Below are 21205 nucleotides of genomic sequence, written 5' to 3' on the forward strand. Positions count from 1 at the left end.
CGGAATTAACAGAGCTGCATTGCAGAAGGATGCATAAAGCAGTATTCATCTAGAGATCCCAACAGTACGGACAGAGAAGAACAGTTGCAGTGGTGTGCAGGGTATGTGTTCTGTTTATTTTCCTGTCTAAAGAGATTTGCGAGTTACATATATAGGTATATGCTGAGGAGAGCGTAGAGCAGCCTGAGGCACGTTTGCTGTATGCTGGCTTGATGAAATGGAGGGTGCTTAGGGGAAAAGGAGGAATAAATAATTTGGAGAGAAAAGACATGTTTGGTAGCATTGGGAGGAAATCAAGAGTAAGATAAACGAAGAAGAATGTGGTAATGAAAGAAGGGGAGAAAACACATATCAAGCTAATTAGATAATAGAAGGTTCTGGGCACAAGGAGACATTTATCAAAGGAAGATCTGTAGGCACTGGCAGGGTTGGGGAATCAGGTTCTCATGTCCAGGAAAAGGAAATGGGCTAAGGTAATTAGCTGAAGGATACGTAGATGGGAAGGTTGCCTCAGGCTTCGAGCTTTGCTGCCTCTTAGTATATTTATTTACCGGCGAGGTGAGAGAGCCACGGTGGGTTATCAGACCCCTGTTTTCACTGCCTGTTGATTTGTGTGTTGTGTGTGTCAGGGGGTGGGTGAGTTGGGGTTAAGAAAAAGTCAGAGATTGGGCTCGAGATTAAATTCTAGAAATAAAAGCTATAAGATTTGGGTACATGACTGGAATTTCTTTTTCTTCCAGAGAATATTGTAAATTTGAAAGAGGAAGGATATAAAAAATGAATAGGTACGACGTAGATCATTTTAACGATAGATGCCATTTAGATCATGTAGGAGCCAAATGTGGCCTGCTGCTGGTTTTTGTAAATAAAATTTTACTGGACCATAGCCACACCTGTTTGGTTGTGTAGTTGCTACAGAGCCTGGCTGGCAAAGCCTAAAATACTTACTATCTGTTTCTTTACAGAAGAAGTTCGGTGACTCGTGGTTTAGATGGTGTATTGGATTCCTGCGGCTGCTGTAACGAATTATCACAGATTTAGTGGCTTAAAACCACAAATTTATTCTCTTGTAGTTTTGGAGACCAAAAGTCCGAAATCAAGGTGTTGGCAGGATGAGGTCTCTTCAAAGGCTCTGAGGAGGATCCTTCCTTCCCTTCCAGCTCTGGTGTCTCCTGGCTCTCCTTGGGTTGTGGTAGCGTGACTCCACTCACTGTCTCTGTCTCGCTTGGCTTTCGTTCCTGCGTCTCCCTGTGTCTTGCTGTGTCTCTGTCTCCTTTTCTGTCTCTTGCAAGTATGCTTGCCGTTATAATATTTAGGGCCCACCTGAATCCAGGATGACCTTTTCTCAAGAATCTCAATTATATCTGTAAAGACAAAGTCACCTTCTGAGGTTCCAAATGGACAAATCTGTTGTTGGGGAGGAGGGGCGCGGATGGGGTCTTAATTTAGCCCAGTGCATGTGGTGTTGAAGAACTGGGTTTTGGCTTCTCAGGCCATGTTCTGTGTCAAGAGTAGCTGCTAGCTCCTGGCCGGTGTCCTTTGGAAACCCATGGAGCATATGCTCTGCAGTAGACTTGACCTGCTGGAGAGAAGGTCACACTTACTTTCCAAGGACAGGGTGGGACAGACGCAGTTAAAATCAGAGCAGACAGCCTCGGGGATGCGAACACAAGGAGCAGGGGAGAGGTCGTCGTCCCAGGGTATCACAGGAGGAAAAGTACCAGAATATTCATGGGAAACTGAGGAAGGGCAGGGTCTGATGCCTCAGACCAGTCTCTCCTCGGCTCCCACCCCCAAAAAACAACACAGTGGATTTGGCATTCTAATGAAAGACAGTTTCGAGGAAGGAGACTCTTGTCTACATTAGGGCAGTGGGGAATACATGCGTGACTCAGAATAAATAAACTTCGTAAGCTGTGCAGGAGTGGTAGCACAGGACGTGTGCAGCCACAGACAGGTCTGGGAATCTGAGACTTGCCCCTGCGTGGAGGGGTCTGTGTCGTGGTGGGACAGTACGAGCTGCTGGCCTGGGCAGGAGGCGTCTGTGCTCTTCTCCTGTGACTGAGGGAGTAGGCTTCTGTCCTAGCTTTCCTGGGCTGCTTCCTTCAGCACACCGGGGCGTGTTTGGGAATGCTGGAGAAGTGTTCATGCCATGGTGAAGAATCAATCAGGTAGTAGACGAGGGTTCCAGCGTAAATGCAGACCTGCAGGGAAAACCCCTGTATGCTGTCATTTGAGGGGCCTTGGCCTATTGTCCATAGCCTCACCTGTGCCCCTTAGAAGGAAACCTCTCACGCAGACTCTGGGGGGATAATTCTCTGAAGAGTCAAGCAAAGATGGCTACAAGTGGGTCCTCATTAGGGTTCACCAGGAATAAGCAGGGCCAAACTAGGCTAAGACACATTTAAAAAACAACGGCGAGAACAGAAAACCCAAACACACTGCTGGGACTGTAGGTCAGGACTTGGCCGTGGACTGGGTGTTTCTTGATCTCAGCATCTGTGGGTACTGAGGAGGAACATTGGGCCCAGTCCAGGGTTTTCAGGCGGAGTTCCCTGGAGGATAAACCTGGACGAAGTCTTTATTTCTTTTCTGATTGCTTCCTATTCGTCTCTGACCGTGTGCATCTTACACACCAAATTGAAAGGTCCAGAAGCTGTGGGGATGAAAGTTTTCTGGTTTTCCCCTTTTCACAGAATATTTTGCTTAGGAACTACCACACATGTTGAATTATATGCTTCAGCGTAGATAACTTCATAGAAAGATTCAAATTCAACTGCAGTTAGATTTTAACTTTTATTTTTCTCTTGGCATCTAGAGTACACATAAGGAAATAGAATGAGTTAAGGTTTAAAGCATAGACTGGTATTAAGTTAAACTGGTTTGATCATGGTTCATCCAAGCTAAAACTTAGGCATTGTAAGAGGTTCAGAAATACCCTCGATTTCAAATAGGTATATTATATAAAATAGCACGTGTTCCTAAGTGTGTCTGTTAATAAAATTTATTTCTATAAAATCATCTTTTCTCATTGACTCGTTTGGATAAATGCCCCCCCCTGAATAATAAAAGTAAGCTTGAGAATGATTCATAGGTGTTCAAAAGATAATTCAGAAGCTGCAGGTAGGGAATGGAAAATAGTTAAGACTCTTCTTACTTGCTTCAGGGACTAAAAGTTCTGACTTTATAAAAGCAATTTCAGATTTTTAGTACAAAATGATGTAGGAGTAGTAGTATCCTGCTGAAATATTTATTAAGAAACAAGGATGAATATATGAAACCCAGAAAATAAGACAGTTTGATGCTAAACCCTATGTAGGATCACTGTAGGAACAAAGAAAAATTTATAGAGGGTTTCTCTTAAGAGTATTTCTGTAGACCGTGGGAAGAAAGGTGGCCTCTTCAGAGCCACTGGTTTCAAAGACAGAGCACCTTTACTCCTTGTCTGCCCTCCCCCTCACTGGTGACTACCAGTGGAAAATAAGCATGGGGCAGGGTGGGAGGAGGGAGGCGGGATGGATGCAGGCACATCGTATTTGGGCAGGGCGGTCATTCCAAGAACTGTTGTGGGTGGGCAGAAGGGTCGTAGTAGCGATATAAATGGAGGATTGTGTTCTTATATTTGCTACTCTCAGTTGAAGAGTCCAGTATTGGAGAACAAGGAGATCACTAAAGGAGAATTTACCTTTGGAGCAGTGTGTTCTCTGATTGGTAGTAAGCTGAGCCCCGGGGGGCCTAGAACTATAGACATGGTTTGAACTATAGATACATGATAGACAAATAAATCCCTTTCACACAAGGAGAGTGAGGCCCAAAGACATTCTCTTTCTCTTTTTCTTTCTCTTTCCTATCACTTTTGTTGAGGTATAATGGACATTCAATTACCTGTGCATGGTTGAAGTGTACTGTTGGCTAAGTTTTGATGTGCACACACCTGTGAAACCACCCCTGCGGGCAAGGTGGCAAACCTACCCATCACCCAAAGATTCCTTCTGCCCTGCTATAGCTTTGCCTTCCAGACATTTGCTTTGTTTTTTTTTGTTTTTGTTTTTGTTTTTTTTGCATGTTCCATGTTCGTTCAATGTATTAACTCTTTCCTTTAGTGTCTCAAACACTCAGAATACAGTAATCCACACAGTTTCGATGTCCTTGTCTCCCAATTCTAGCATCCCTGTCATTTCTGAATCTGTTAGAGCTGAGCGACTTTTCTCTTCAGTTTGGGGCACGTTACTTTGCTTCTCTGCATACTTGTGAATTTTAGATTGCAGCCAGATATTGAGTGCTGGATGGTTTTGCATTCTTTTTTTTTTTTTAATTTAAGATTTTTATATATTTATTTGAGAGCGAGAGGGAGCATAAACAGGGGGAGGGGCATATAGAGAAGGAGAAGCTGACTCCGCACTGAGCAGGGAGCCCCAAGTGGGGTTTGATCCCAGGACCCTGAGACCAAGACCCGAGCCAAAGGCAGAGGCTTTAACCCACTGAGACACCCAGGTGCCCCAGCATCCCTAGAAATATTTTAAAGCTTTGTCCTTCAGTTAAGTTAATTGGAAATAGTTGGATCCTTTGGGTCTTGCATTTTAGCTTTGGTGGGTGTTCTGAGTGCTCCTCCAGCCTGGGTATTTCCCCTCTCATCTTTCTGGATGGTTCTTCCCCTGACCTGTATGGTTTCTTTGTAAGAGTGCGAGAACTTTGTGGGAACCCCAAGGAGGGTTCTGTGCATATCTGTGGGGTTCTCCTCTGCAGCTCTCTCTTATCTGGTACTCTACCTCTCGGACTCTAGCTGCCTTGGTCTCCTCAGGTGCCCAGAGCCACCTCCCCGACATAGGAGAACTGCCAGGATCTCCCTGACCCCCATCACAGTCTGTGGGCCCTTCCAGACAGGAAGCTGGGGGCAGTTACAGGGCTCCCCTTGTGTATTTTCTGTCTGTTGGCTGTCGGCGTTCACTGCTCTTTGTTGTCTGGTGTCCAGTGTCTTCAAGACCGTCTCATATTCTGTCTGTTTTTTGTAGTTGTTCCCGGTGTGAGAGGAGGTCTGTGTGCTGATGCTGTGCAGTAGCCCAAGCCCAAGTGCCACATGGATCCTCCTTGTGATACGGGAGCGGGAATTAGGGAACTTGGGAGCCATAGCCTCATGACTTTGAGAAAGAGCATCTCTGAATGTGATATTTTGCAGCATTCCTAATACAGTAGAAGACATCATGGTTTTTATAAAAAAAGCATTGGCAGATTGTGCAGAAGTGGATAAATGGGGAACAGGATTACTGATAGGAGGATAGAGGAGAAAAGATGATTGCCAGGAAACTGGAAACACAGCGGTGGCATGAAGTCTGTATCACACGTGGAAGCGAACATAAATGATACTGTGTGACCGCAGAAGAAAAGAATGGAACAGAGTAAAGGATTTGAAAGTATACACATTTTTGAATTTTCTAAAAAAGATTTTATTTCAGAGGGAGAGAGTGCTGCCTGTGTGCTCGCGGTGGGGGGAGGACAGTGCGTAAGGGGCAGAGAGAGAGAGAGAGAGAATCTCAACCAGACTCTGGGTGCACAGCCAATGCGGGGCTTGATCTCATGACCCTGAGATCAGGATCTAAGCTGAAATCAAGAGACCAGTGCTCAACCAACTGAGCCATCCAGGCACTCTCTAATTTTTTACATGTTTAAATTCATAAATAGAATGGGGAGGTGGACAGCACCCTGGAGAAATATTTACAATGCAGGACCAAGAGTCAGTCTGTTAATAAAGGACTTCTGTCCGAAGCAGCAACGGCAAGTGCTGGCAAGGAGGGCTGGGGGTGTTCCCTCAGGCAGTTAACCCACGAAGAGCCACGTGTTCACCGGATGGCAAGAGACGTCCGACTCTAAGGGTAAGAAATCAGAATGCCACTTTAAAGAGTGATGTCACCCTTCTCGCCTTTCAGGTCAGCGTGAGGGAGAAGGTGCACGGTCTGGGCCCTGTGGGCACCCACAGCCGGTGCCCTGACTCAGGCCGACCGGCCGTGCAGCATGGCAATAACTGTGTGGACCAGGTCATGGCTAATAGGTCAGAAACAGACGAGGTGAGGTCTGTCAAGCAATAGGCGTGAGATCTCATTTTGTGCCAGAAAAACACAAAGGGTATATATGCTGAGTTGTTGAGAGCAGTTTGTTCTGGATTATGATTGAGTTTTCTGTTTTTCCTTTTTAGTCTGTGTGGCTTTAGTCTGTGTGACATTATCTGGTGGGAAAAAGAGGTTTGAGTACTTGTCCTGTTGATGAATTAGTGTAGCGGAACACTGGGTTTAGCAGAGAGGGGGAGGAGGGTGTGACTAGACCTGCCCCAGGTAACCTTGGCTTTGTCAGCTGTGACTCTTCAGAAAATAGGTCCACCTACCTGTGTGCAAAGCCCTGGGCAGCTTTATTAGACAATTTACATAGAAATAAGCTTTTCTCGGTGACCAGTCTGATGAGTGCTCTGAACATTATGTCACAGTGTTTTTTTTTTTTTGGGGGGGGTAGGGACTCTACAGGATTTCTAGACTCTACAGGATTTCTACTAATTTCTACAGGAAATTAGTCTGGGTCTGTAAAAAGATGACAGCTAAAACACAGTGTCTCCAAGTCAGTTCGCTAAGGAGTAACGGGACACATGGGTCATTTCTCTCTGGAGGATTGGCCATCAGAGAGGGTACAGAAAGGACTTCCACGCTGACACGTGGGCTCAGAAATTATAGTTTTGGGGTTTTCTTTTTTATAAGTTTTTATTTTTTTAAAAGATTTTATTAATTTATTAGAGATCATAAGTAGGCAGAAAGGGCAGAGAGAGGGAAGCAGGCTCCCCGCTGAGCGGAGAGCCCGATGTGGGGCTTGATCCCAGGGCCCTGAGACCATGACCTGAACCGAAGGTAGAGGCTTAACACACTGAGCCACCCAGGCGCACCCCCCCTTTTAAAAATAAAATTTATTTATTTTTTGGGTTTTCAGGTAACAAGATAATCCCCTGATTTCAAAAAGTAATTTCTGTATATCGAATTATATTTTAATAAGGTCTATATAGCATAGATTCGAGCATTCTACCCATCATTTTGCATGTTTTGTAAAAAAACACACCTAGGGTCACCTGGGTGGCTCAGTGGGTTAAGCCTCTGCCTTCGGCTCAGGTCATGATCTCAGAGTCCTGGGATCAAGTCCCGCATCGGGCTCTCTGCTCAGCGGGGAGCCTGCTTCCCTCTCTCTCTGCTTGCCTCTCTGCCTACTTGTGATCTTGATCTCTCTCTCTCTGTCAAATAAATAAATAAAATTTAAAAAAAAATAATAAAAAATAAAAAAACACACCTATTCCACTTACTTGCGATGCCCATAGCATCTATGTCCGTTGTTTCTGTGTGTATGTTGTTGCACGCAACATATACAAAAGATTAGGTATGGGATTTAGATGGGCCATAAGAAATCAGGGATACCAGAACTAAGGATTTTATTCCTGTTTTTGTCCTGTTTGTAACTGGCCTGTGGGTCTGAAGCCAGTCAGCATCATTGGCCCTCAGCCACGAAGTGCTCATAGCACTTCCCAGTCATCTTGATGACCAAACTCTGGCCTGTTCCCTCCCTCCCCACTACTTGGGGATGCTGGATACCTCCTTCGTGGACAGTTCCTGGGAAATATAATGGTGTTACGGGCTGTATTAAGTGGAAATGATCAGTTTTCATATAAACAACGTGAAGACAAATGACGGCTTAAATAAGACAGTTTCTTTCTTTCTGTAGATGCAGTCTGGAGGTAGGCAGGCCTAGGGTTGGTGTAATGACTTCATGGTCATCAGAGTCTGGAGATCTTCAATATTTTGCTTCCTCATTCTCAATACATGAGTTTCCTTCTCAAGGGCCTGAGAGTGGCTGGAACTCCAGTCATCACCAACATTCCAGGCAACAAGAAGGAGAAGGGGGGGAAAGAAAAAAAGGAAAAAAAAAAGACCTTCCTTCCAGCTGAGTCAGCTCCTTTTAAATACCCCATTTATATTACTGCTTCTTACTGCAAGGAAGTTTGATTCTTTGTCAGCTTGGCCCATCATAACAAACTACAGATTGGGTGTTTTAAACAACAGAAATTCATACCCAGTGGTTCTGGAAGCTGGGAAGATCAGGGTGCTGACAAGGTGGGTTTCATTCTGAGGATTCTTCTCTTGGCTTGTAGGTGCCGCCATCTTGGTAGGTGCTCATGTGACCTTTGTGTAAGTGTGAGGATGGGGGAGAGACTCCACTGGGAACAGCTGTGTGGTGTCCTTCTTCTAGGACACTAATCCTGTATTGGATCAGGGCTCCATCCTTATGACTTCATTTAACCTTAATTACCTCCTCAGAGGCCCTGTCTCCAGTAGTCGCTTTGGGGGTTAAGGCTTTGATGTGAATTTTGGTGGGAGGGGTGAGGGCTCAGGCACAGTTCATTCTGTAGCAGCTGGGAAGTACAGCATGTTAGCTGCCCCAGCAAAGGATGGTGACCTTATCGAGAAGAAGAGGATGGGTGTTGGGTGGCAGCTGACTCAGTTCCCCATTGGACTGTCAGGTGCTTGAAGGTGGAACCCTGTGGAGCATTCACTGAAGGCAGCTCAAGATACTCTATGAAATTATCCACAGAGAACTGGGAAAGGAAGAGAGATTTAGAAGTAATTGCTGATAAAACACAGCCCCTGGTCTCAAGAAAGAGATATCCCAGAGAGAAGTAAGAGTGTAGCTAATGGCAGTTTTACATTGCTGCTTGCTGGTCTTTACGTTTTCCCAGTCTTCGTCATGAGTGTGTTTTCTGCTGTTCATATATTTTCTCTCTAGGCCTGCTATTTAGTTTAGGACAGAACTTTTGTCTTAGGACAGAAGTCACCATCAGCAGACTGCACATAATCTTGTTGCCCTTGAGCCTCTTGGTGAACTTTTTTAGAAGTGGAATAAACCAGAACTTTGAAGTTACAGGTATAACGCAGGTCACGAAAGTGTTTGTCTTTTGTACTTCTGTGCGCTTCTGCAAGGGGGCTGAAGGGAGTTGGTTGTACGTTATTGGGTCAGTGGAGAGCTCTGAAACTCATGGCACCTGGAAGCTCTTACGTCACGTGGAAATCATTTATTCTCTCCAAACTCTAGAATTTGTATGATTGGATTTCATTTTCTTATTATCCAATGCTTTGTTAACATTTTTGAGAATTTGGGGTTTTGGTTACATAGAGGTCTAGTAAAAAATGAAGAAGCCTCCTTTTGATTTGTGTTTGGCATCAGTTGGGAGAGATGTAGGGACCAGACATAGGGAGATGACAAGATTTTCATATGTATTTTTTTAAAGTATTTATTTATTTATTTGAGAGAGAGAGAGAGAGAGAGTGTGCACTCGTGTAAGCGTGGGGCCGAGTCGGGGGACAGGGAAAGAATCTAAGGCAGTCTCCTACCTGAGGTGGAGCCCAAGGCATCATGACCTGAACGTGAGCCAAAGCCAAGTCAACTGAACCAAGATCCATTGTATTCTTCATAAAATTGGAAATTTTAGCTCAGATTTTCAGGCCAGAATATTTCGCTAACTCTTCCCGGCCTCAACATAATTAGACTTATGCATCCCTTCAGTGGCAGCCTCTTATAAAAGGCATGACAGAGGGACAGCCAGAGTGTCTGTACCCTCTCTGCAGGACATCTGGCTTCAAAAGAGAGGACTTGAACTGAGTGTGTTTAGTTTCTTCTTCCATATTCACTGGTCAGCAGTAGGGGCTCAGGTGAGAGACCCGATCCCTCTCTGTGGAAAGATGAAGCATGGAGGGGACAAGTGTTCCTTTAAACAGTTGGGAGAGGTAAGCTCTAAAATCTTTAATTTTTTTTTCAGTCATTCATGTAGCATCCTTTTACAAAAGCAGGGAATAGAGTCTTTTGAAAAGGAAAGTGGACATACTAGCTGCAGGGGACGTGGACCCAGCCTGTTTATGTTAATCAGCACATCTGCTAGTAAGATGCAGTGTGTCCATGAGTTGATTTTCCAAATTTGGTTCCAGTCCATTAATAAAGTTGATTGTGTATGGTTTTTTAAAGATTTTAACTTTCTGTTGGTGTCTGTAGAGTTCACCCAAGTTTATTATTGCCCTGAAAGTTCTACTTACCTTTCTATGAGAGAAAACATTTGAATGGTGACATCAGTTGCATCTGAACAGCTTCCCAGGTGCTAGTCTCCATCCCCAAATGCTGCTGTTGGAAATACTGTATTCATCAGAGGCGCCCTTGCAATCAGACTTGTGATCTGTGGGTATTAAAAGAATTAAGTGTATAGTTAACTTTTAAACTAGAGTGTGCATCATTTGATCGTCTAATTCCAAGTCCAATTATGACAAAGTCCATTCTAACTTGTTTTCATATTAAAGACCTCTAAATCCAAAGGAGAATGTTACCAACTTACTTAAGGACTTTTCTGTATACATGGTTAGATATGGGACTGGGAATTGCTCCTGTGTGAGATTTGAGTGAGTTTGAGACTTGGAACCTCAGTCCTTTGCTTGTTTCTTGAATAGAGCCCAACAGAGGGAATGGGGAGATGTCTGGGTTAGGAATTGCTCATGTGGAGCACTTAATATACATTTTAGAAGGACAGATATAAGAGTAAATATAAGGTCTTGGGCTGAACTTAGCTACGGATGAGGCAGAGGTATTGGAGGTAACTTATAGGTTAGTGGAGTTGAGCTGAGCAAATTTTCAGGTAAGAAATTAATAATGAAATCTGGAAATTTTTGATCCTTTCTAGTAGAAGTAGCACTTAAATCCTACTTGACACATTGGCCCCAAGATAAAAACTACAGCCAAGGTTTTGGACACTTAGTACAGTTGCCTCAGTGGTTGACTGTCTAATATAATGGTAAACAGTCAGGTCAGACTGCATCTCTGTCCAATCCTTCTTTGGAAGCCATTGGGATTGGACTAATTCTTAAAACAATGACTGTGAAATTGGATTCGATTTCACAGGAAAGATCGCCAGCCTGCTGGAAGTGGAGACTCCATGAACATGCTTCATGATGGCATAACCATAGCATGTTTTTCTGTGACTTTCACAACTTTTTCTGTTAAATGAGAAGATGGACTCGGGAATAGCCTCGTTCTGCTGTTCATTTTTTGTTTCAGCAGCTTTACTGAGATATTATTCACATACCATACAATCTACTCCTTACACTATACAGTTCATTTACTTTTCCTATGTTCAGAGTTGTGCGTCTGTCACCTTACTCAGTTTTTTGAACATTTGCATTAGCCCAGGGAGATAACTCGCATCCCTTAGCTGTCTGTTTGCTTAAAAAAAAAAAAAGACCTCATCCAGAAACTATGCAGCACATTACAATAAGCCAAGCTATTCAAAGAGATATTCCATGATTCTAAAAATTGATCTTGTAGTAATAGTTAATATTACAACTCGCTATTCCGTGGTTTTTATGGTAGTGAAATGCTCCTTATCTCTGGAAGGCTAGCAACAGACGCTATCTAACGCAACGTATTCATGGCAGTGACATCCTTTGCCGTATTCTATTGGCTAGAAACAGGTTGCGGGTCTTGTCCACACTCAGACAAAGGAGCTTACACAGAGCTGTGAACCCAGGGAAATGCAGCTCACGGGGAGCACCTTAAAGCCCGTCTGCCACGCCCCAGGAATTAGTGAATAATGTGAAAATGTTGCTTCCAGTTTGCACGGTACTTAAACTAACTCTTTTTCAGCTACCCTCAGCAATTGGCTGGTGCTGTTTCACCAGTGATTAAACTGAGTCACAGAGATGGTGTTTACATGCGAGTGATCATAGAACAATAATTATTTGCAAATGAACTCCTTTGTGTTAGGATATTTCTACATCATGAAAAAGATTGCTAAGAAAATTAGTCACTAGGGTCAACTGGTGAAAGTATGTTGTAAACAGAAAATAACTTGTGTGAAAACAGCTGGTATTACGACTTACTGTGACCTGGGAATCCAGCAGTCAGAGTGCCGGCTTACTACCTGGTTATTTGGACAAAGTATATAGTCTTTGAGCTATGACCTTGAATCGTGGTTACTATTAATACTAGTAAAGACAGCAATTCTGGGGAAATGATTTTGAAATTCTGGATATTTTGAGAGCCTTAAAAGTAGCTACAAAAAACAGTTCTGCTAACCTGAGAAGACGTATCTAAATTTTGGAAGACGAAAAATAAATAACCAAGCATGTAAATTTTTCTTGCTTGTGTTCCCGGATCAGATTTTTTTTTTAATTTTTAATTTTTTTTTTAAGATATAATGTATTATTAGCCCCAGGGGTACAGGTCTGTGAGTGGTCAGGCTTACACACCTCACAGCACTCAGCATAGTACATACCCTCCCCAGTGTCCATAACCCAGCCACCCTCTCCTTCCTCCGCTACCCCCAGCAACTCTCAGTTTGTTTTGTGAGATTAAGAGTCTCTTACGCTTTGTCTCTCTCCTGATCCCATCTTGTTTCATTTTTTCCTTCCCTACCCGCCAAACCCCCCACCTTACCTCTCAGCTTCTTCATATCAGGGAGATCATATGATAATTGTCTTTCTCTGATTGACTTATTTTGCTCAGCACAATACCCTCTAGTTCCGTCCACATCATTGCAAAAGGCAAGATTTCATTTCTTTTGATGGCTGCATAGTATTCTAGTGTGTGTGTGTGTGTGTGTGTGTGTGTATGCCACATCTTTATCCATTCATCTGTTGATGGACACCTAGGTTCTTTCCTAATAGTTAGGCTATTGTGGACATTGCTGCTATAAAATTAGGGTACGTGTGCCCCTTCGGATGACTACATTTGTATCTTTAGGGTAAATACTCAGTTTTCACACTCTAGTTTGATATAGTTCACTCCTATACATTGGTGTCGGGGGGCAGGGTGGGGGCTAGAGGGGGACGGGAGCACAGAGAGAGGAATGAGATTGTTTTTATGTCTTTCGTTAGATTTGCTTTTTTACAAAGCATGGTTACAAGTTAATGTGTTGATCTCCAGATTGGAATTTTGGAGATGGTTTTTTAATTTAACGAAAATCCATAATGAGATTTTTGTCCATGCATCATTTGGTTTTCACCTCATCACTCTATCTAGGTTGAAGGGTTCAGAGTTGATGGGTACATGACAGTTTTTCTCCTGGAGGCAGCTGGCCGTTCATTTGACTACCCCCTACCTCAGTGTGGTATGGGCAGGAACAGGGCAGTATGTAGGATCCTATTTCCCAAACTTTGCCAAAATCACCTGGGGATCTTTAAAAATACTGTTTTTTTACTCCTGCCCCCAGATACTCTAATTTAATTGCTATGAGATGATACCTGGGCATCTGCATTTTAAGAATCACACCAGGTCATTCTAATATGCAGCCAAGTTCAGGAGCGGCTGTCCTTAGAATGGAGGGCCTGGGGTTATTATTTTCAGGTAAGGTAGGATAAGAACTGTTCGGAAATGAGGTTTGTAGCTCTTGGGATTTTGCACTGGGTAACACAGTTTTGCACAGTTTGGAAAAGATCTTGTATTTGGAAATGAAAACTGGTCTACAGAATTACTTTCTTCAATAACTGGAAACTCGGTTTTCTGAATCACATTAAAGCTGTGTTTATTGACTCCCTGAGTTTAGGCCTTTCTTAATGAGTTCAGTGTGTAAAAAACCAAGACGACGTAAACAAAACAACTCCAAAAACCTGGAGGTCAGAGGGTGTTAGCAGCTTGAAAAACATTTTCCCACGCATTCATCAGTGCTAGCTATAAGAAAAAGTCAAAACCTATTTAAAATGTGGAAAAATTGCTTCCCAATATTTTAACAGAGAGAGACTGAGAACACACAGCATTGAATCGTCAGGAAAACTGAAGATCTCCCCTGAGCAGCACTGGGATTTCACTGCGGAGGACTTGAAAGACCTTGGAGAAATTGGACGAGGAGCTTATGGTTCTGTCAACAAAATGGTCCACAAACCAAGTGGGCAAATAATGGCAGTTAAAGTAGGTGATGCCCGTCATTCTTTTTGGCACTTTCCTCCATTAGGTGCGATTTCTGGGTGCAGTGCTATCCCTATTGTTCTGTTCTTGCTTGTGTGGTAAACACGGGTGTTTGTAAGACTGTTTCTCCAAATCCTCTGAGGGCGTTTTGTACAATGGTTGTCTTGTCAGTGGCACATTTGCTATTGCCCCGGAAACGCGAGTGTATGAAGCACGCATGTTCACTGCACTTTTGGCGTGATGCATTAACGTGTTTTAAACTTCAGGCCCTTCCACTGCCAAGGTGAGTTCAGGCCGGGCGGCTGCACCCCTGGGAGCAGGGCAGTGCTGCACTGAGCCAGGCGGGGAGCTGGAAGAAGAGGCAGTGCACTGGGTTGGGCAAGGTGCGGGGCTAGGGCTAACAGCAGTCTTACTGAAGGTTTCCTGGAAACCACGCACATGCTGTTGCCACTAACCTCAACCTTACTCGGCCCTGACCGGCTCGGCTCCTGTTTGTTTATTTCGTCTCCATCAGTACTGCCCTGTTCCCCGGTTGGAAAGTTGTATCGACATGCATACCTTGTGATAATGCTGTCTCCCCCTGTCCTTACTGTGAGTGCCATACCTTATAATATGCTCGTTTAAAACAAAAGAAAGAAAGAAAGTCAAGAATGGCCAGAAATGGAGATCAGCCCGTAGACTGTACCTGGCAGGCTGATGGGAGTACCTGTTACGAACGGATGGTTTCCATCCGACGCCTGTGGGCCCATGTAACTGTAATGTGTTTCATCTGTTTGTTTAGACACTGAACAGATGTTTGCTGTGTGTAAGATGTTACAGGAACATCGACAGTGTTGGGGGTGGGAGTTTAAAAAGAAAAAGGACAAATGAGATACAACCATTCCCTTGTCCAACTTAAAATCCATAGGGGAACCAGTAATGCCTCAGTTTACTAATTGACAGTCTGAGCTAGTCCGTTTCCTGTCAGCACCCTATCGGGAGAGTTTGTCACAGTAACCTGACAGGGGAGGAGCCTCAGTTTCGTAACTGACTTTGGGAGTGGATTTGTATCGCATTAATGTGAAATGCTATCTGTGCTGAAGTTTATTGTGAGCAAAATGTTCCTCTCTTTTTGCCTCCGTCATTGTTGAGCATTTCTGTTTGAGGGGTCATGTGAAACTGAAGGGAAATTAATGATGGGGGGGAAATTTTATGATTCTCCTGATGGGCTCTTAGCCTTGTGTTTGGTCATAGTTCTTTTGCAATGTGCTGACACCTATAGGCTTTTTTCTTAGCATGACTCATACGGAGACAAGATTTTACCTAGAACTGGGGGACCTCTACAGAAGCACAGGCTAAGGCCTCTGTTTTGCATTATCTGTTGAAATAAAATAGTGTTTTCCTTGCAGTGTGGAATGATTTTCCCATTTTTATTTTATGCCATTGCAGTGTAAGTGGAAAGTCATTTTCTTTAGATTTTCTCGGATGAGGATTGCATTGTTCTTATGTACTCTCTGCAGGTGACATCTGCTGTTCCTTGGCTGGATCTTAAGGGAGAGCTAGCCTATATAACTGAAGTTCTAAACTTTCTTGCAGATACTAGGGAAAGGACTTGTAAATAATTATGTACTGCTTTTCTCAGTCTGTGTTCTCTGCTTTACCATGTAGATCAATATCGTAATCTGTTTTCGTTATCTGGATAGACTTGAGCCATGGTCAGTAGGTTTTCAAGGTAAAGAAGGAACGGGCTTCATTGTGACTTGTAACTTTGCGGGGCTCAATCCTAGGACCCTGAGATCATGACCTGAGCTGAAGGCAGAGGCTTAACCCACTGAGCTACCCAGGCGCCCCAAGAAAAGTTTTTCTTAATTTGATTTGAACTCTGTAATGCTTACTTGAGTTTCGAAGGAATTTAAGGGCAAATATAGGAAATCGCTGACTTCTACTTGTAATCTGACCTTATTTTGAGAACCCTATTAGAATGCCTTTAAAATTCCAGCTCTTAAGAAGTACTTCTGAGGTAGTCGATCTACAGATTGACCTACAGATTGGTAATGGTCACGTCTGTACCTACCAGTTGATACTGTCTCTTTTGTTGATCTGCTGGAATTCCTGAGCCAGCGTGTTAGTTTAGCCTGGGGAGGGTGGTGACAGGACGTAGCCACTGACATGTTGGCGAAGCATAGCGTCAGATTCCATGACATTGTATGATACTCGAAGAGGGTTTCTTCCTTAATACACATTAAGGTTTGATACCAATTTGATGATTGATAGATGATGTCTACTATTTTTATATTTTTAAAGATTTATTTATTTGAAAAAGAGAGACAGCACAAGTGACAGGGAGGGACAGAAACCGAAGGAGAACCAGACTGCCTGCTGAGCAGGGAGCCTGATGAAGGACTTGATCTCAAGATCCTGGGATCATGACCTGAGCCAAAGGCAGATGCTTAACCTAGACTGAGCCACCCAGGTGCCCCTACAGTTTCTAAAGGTGTGTCTTGTTGGTCTCTGAAGGAGCTTATCCTTTTGTCACACCTGAGAGTTTGTTACTTTATCAGGTAGGCCCACGGACCAGATTAAGTACACACACAGGCAGCGTGTGGTTAGGGACTTGAGTTGACATTTTCCATGTAGATAGTTTGATGACTAAGCACCTGCCGTGTTTAGCTTTGAGATAAGGACTATAGAGATTTAAAAGAATGGGAGGTAGTGGTTCACACTCCCATGAGTTTTCCATTGTTGTTGGTAAAAGGAGGACACACTTGAAGCAGTTCTATACCAGTGTTTTAATATGCATTTAATAGAGCAGGATTACTTGATTAAACATTTAAGTTTATCTTAGAAATACGTTATCCTTAAGATTTATTTGCAGTATCTAAACAAAAGTGAAATGTGGTATTAGACTGATTTTTCTTCTTCTTCTTCTTCTTCTTCTTCTTCCTCATTTTTAGTTTTGAGGGAGCCCTCAAAACTTCTTCACATGGAAGAAATGCTTGAAAAGATGATTTGTTAGTTACCAGAAACAGTAACTTAAAAATCGGTTAAGATCTAATAATTCAGATTCAGCAAGGTAACACCCAGCATATGAAAGAGTTGTACTTATACCAGTTTCATGGCCTGAGGACAGTTCTTCAAGCTGCCAGTGAGGTTCTCTGCATTAGGCCCTAAGACAGGGAAAATTTTGAATCCTCAGTTTCAATTACACACGCTTGGGGAAAGAAATCTTAAGTCTTTTGCAAGTGGGAGTGTTATGACTGACTTACCGAACTTCTTGAATGACTGAGTCATGGGGCTGCAAAGTACAAAGCCATTCCTGCCCTAGGATCTTCTGAAAGCTTGGTAAGGATGGCCTTCTACTCTGATTGGGAGCGTCAGGCTTCGCTCAGCATCCTCTGCAAATTACGTTTATTTAAGGGCCCATTTTGCATGACAGTGGAATAACCAGGGAATGATGGTTGCGTTTCTGGGCTAGGGTCAGAGAAATTGGGAGCTGGGAGAAACACCCCTCAGAGTCTGGTCCACAGATGATCAGAATCGGCATGACAGAGCAAATCTGGGATGCAGGAGTAAAGTGTTAGGAAGAGTGGCTTCTGGCCGCAACTCAGGCCGGTGTCCTGGAATGGAGCAGTATGACAGACGCAGACTGCGGACAGAGGGAGCGATGAGCCTTCAGGACCTGACTGCATGTCCTTCACCTGACCTTGCCTGTGGCATAAACCATGCACCCACACTAGACTTCCAGCTTCCCTGCTGTGTCCTAATAAACCATGTCCAGGTTGACTCTTGAAGGTCTGCTTGTGTCTGTCTGTGGGCTTGTTGGCAGGGAGAGTAGAAAAGAATGCAGATGAGAGGGACTCTGAGGGGATGCAGTTGATGCCCCTAAAGATGGAAAACTGGGATTGGTACTTAGGGGGGGACCCCGGAGCCAAGGCCGATGGAATGAATGGGTGGCGGGCAGGTCGGTGGGGATGCGAAGGTGTTGTGTTGAGCTTGTCACTGTTGGTATTTATGGATGAGCTTTCAGTCTTCTGCTTGAGAAGTTATCTCTGTTAAATCGGAGAGACAGCCTGGCTGTCTGAGGTTAGGTGCTTAGGTCAGCCTGAGTTACCGACCTGAAGGGTTTCGAGTGTTTTCCCTTTCTTGCTCTTGGGCCTAATTGGTCTTATTCCTTCAAGCCTCAGGGTGTTTTCTCTACTCTTCCAGCTCTCCTGTTGCATTGATTTGAGTGCCCCGGATTGATCCTAGGCTGGTAACCTGATCTTGATTCCTGCATTCCTGCCTCTCGCATGGTATTTGGATCTTGCCTTCCACGTCCTTTGGGAGTCGAGACCTAGGTCAACCCAAATGCCTGGTGGGAAACCCCAGAGCCCCCTCTTCCTGCCCCCATCAGCAGCCCCCAGCTCTGTCCTTGTCTGAGCAGTGTGCGGGCTTCCGTCTGCTCAGTGGGGAGTGGGGAGGCCTCCCTGATCTGGGCAGAGCTGCATGTGCGGGAGCGCGGGGGTCAGCAGAGGACGGCTTACTCATTTGCCCTGTCACTACAGACACCTTGCCCTTTCTACCAGAAGTTCCGTTACTCAGTAATTCTGGTGGGAGCTGTGAACCTCATTGGGTGAAGTCATTTTAGTCTTTAAACATTGTTCTTGCCCACTGCTCTGAAAGCACTAGGATGAGAGTTGGCAGGAGTGGCCTTAAATGGGAGAAGCTCCTTTCTGAGAGTATGGAGTGCTTAGGCAATGTCGTTGAGTTTTAGACGGTGCAGTGCTAGTGCTGATATTCCAGATCGCTTGTGGGTGCAGAGGTCATGTCATGGCTGTGTGGTTTTGAGTTGAAGCTTGATTCCAGTGCCTTCTGCTCTTACTTGACTGGCTGGATCATGTGGCTTCATTAAGAAATCCATGCTGGGTGGAGCCATGCTCTTGGGCTCTTCTTAAGGTTGCTCGAATGTTGTGGTGTTGCAGATGAAGTGTGACGTGGAGGCCTTCCCGGAGAGGGCAAATCCAAAGGACATAGCAGTGCTGTCCTCCCATCAGCCTTGGTTTTGAACTTAGGTCCCTCATGTAGTCAGGTTTGGAACTCTTTGTATGCACAAGTTTCTTTTGCTCCTTGGAATTTTTACACCATGGCTTCTTTCGGTTAACGGAATTGTGGAGAGACCCTAATAAATAATAGAGACAAAACAGTACTTTTTTGGCCAGGATAGGAGATGGGAACCCCCTCTTGCTCATACTGCAAGCTCTTGGGACATGAACTCGGAGGAAAGCTCTGGGATCTCTGGCTCAGCCTATGTAGTGAGTAGTGAGTAATTTGGAGAAAAACCTTATCACATTTTACTGTGAAGGAGGATCATCTGACCCCTTTCCGATATGCCTTCTGCACATCTGTCCTTTTTGTTATTGTGGTCTTACGGCCATGCCTTGGAAATTGGTTAAACATCAGATTTCCTCTCTCATATCTCACTTTAGTGTCATGGGTACCAAAGTAATGATCTGTCGTATATGATCTTTAGGCCTTGCAAAATCTTAGTGCTGAGAATGTACCCTTTGTAGGTAGATGCTATAATTAGTAAAGAGGAAGAAGATGATACTGTCTTTTTTTTTTTTTTAAAGATTTTATTTATTTATTTGACAGAGAGAGATCACAAGTAGGCAGAGAGTCAGGCAGAGAGTTGTGGGGGGGGAAGCAGCCTCCCTGCCAAGCAGAGAGCCCGACTTAGGGCTTGATCTCAGGACTCTGAGATCATGACCTGAGCCGAAGGCAGAGGCTTAACCCACTGAGCCACCCAGGCACCCCGATGATACCATCTTTTTTTTTAAAGATTTTATGTATTTATTTGACAGAAATCACAAGTAGATGGAGAGGCAGGCAGAGAGAGAGAGAGGGAAGCAGGCTCCCTGCTGAGCAGAGGGCCCGATGCGGGACTCGATCCCAGGACCCCAAGATCATGACTTGAGCTGAAGGCAGCGGCTTAACCCACTGAGCCACCCAGGTGCCCCGATGATACCATCTTTAATCAAGACACATGTAATTTGTCCCATTAGCTTTGCCCTCAGGCAGTTCTGCCGGTGCTATGATAAATACCCCATATATTTTGGGAACTGATCTCCCCAGTTCTTGGGGGATGGGTAACAGAGCCTGTGTAGAACTAGGCATTAATTGGGTCTCAGTATCCTCAGTGAGGAAAATAGGGGGTATTATTGTTAATTAATTAATTTGATTAAGATACAATTGAGAGTTCATTAAATTGATTCTAAAGACCTGGGGTGATTTTGCAATTAAACATTAGTATTCTTTCTTCCTACTTTAGTAGAAACATGTTTTCATAATTTAAAACAATTGATTTAGGAGACACTTATATTGGTTAGTCTTAGAGAGGAAAGCCAATTTTGCATCTACGGTCAGCATTCCCAATACTTGGCTTTTTAAACTGTTTTAGCTAATGCTGTTCTCTGCTTTGATCTTGTTAGTGAGGGCATTGTGAGGCAGAGAGGGTGGGCATTTCTGAACGCGATCTCTTTAGAAGACTCTAGCGGCTGAGCCATGAACCTCTGTAGCAGGGGCTATGGCATCTCTGTTTTGAACTTAGGAGCAAAAGAATGCCCGAGGTTTTCTGCAGCCCAAGGAAGGGGGTCACAGCACACGGATATGCTGCAGTGGCTTCTGGGGTTTTCCACCTTTGCATTAGAACTGACTTCTGAACATTTCTGCCGGGAAAGCAGCGTTTTTGTAAGGATCCACTGGGGCGCTTGGAGATCTGATGCGAGATCCTTGCTCTCCCGTCCCCCACATCACTGATTTAGGTTGGCCTGAAGTCACCTACTGACTGGCAGTGGGCTTCCCTTCATATTTTATTCACAGACACCAACCTTAGGAGTGTTCTTTAGCAAGGGATGCTTAAGGAACAGAGTGCTTTCCTGGCTTGGCAGGGTTGGGTTTGTAGATAACAGGAACAGGACACATTTTCAAAATGTCATTGTCACAACTGTTTCAATTAAGATAATCCTTGTTCTTTTCATCTTTTGACTTGGTTTTTTAAGAAATTTATTTGTTTTAGAGGAGGGAGGGACAGAGGGAGAGGGAAAGAGAGACTCTCAGACTGCCCACTGAGCTTGGAGCCTGATGCGGGGCTTGATCCCTTGACCCTGAGACTGTGACCTGAGGTGAAATCAAGAGTTGGACACTTAACCAAGGAGCCACCCTGGTGCCCCCTCATCTTTTGATCTTAAATGAAATGGTTGCTATGGAGAGGCTTTCCACCTAAGACCCC

General features: G+C 44.2%; 1 protein-coding gene across 2 annotated transcripts in view; it reads left to right on the forward strand.

Moving 5' to 3' along the window:
- Positions 1-21205, forward strand: part of MAP2K4 (mitogen-activated protein kinase kinase 4) — a 132909-nt gene that overhangs the window by 54252 nt on the left and 57452 nt on the right. For both annotated transcript variants that reach the window (XM_044249126.1, XM_044249127.1), the window contains one exon: positions 13788-13962. In XM_044249126.1, the coding sequence (XP_044105061.1) occupies positions 13788-13962 (175 nt within the window). The remainder of the gene's footprint in view (positions 1-13787; positions 13963-21205) is intronic.

Source organism: Neovison vison, chromosome 5, assembly GCF_020171115.1.
Source record: "Neovison vison isolate M4711 chromosome 5, ASM_NN_V1, whole genome shotgun sequence".
Taxonomy (NCBI): domain Eukaryota; kingdom Metazoa; phylum Chordata; class Mammalia; order Carnivora; family Mustelidae; genus Neogale; species Neogale vison.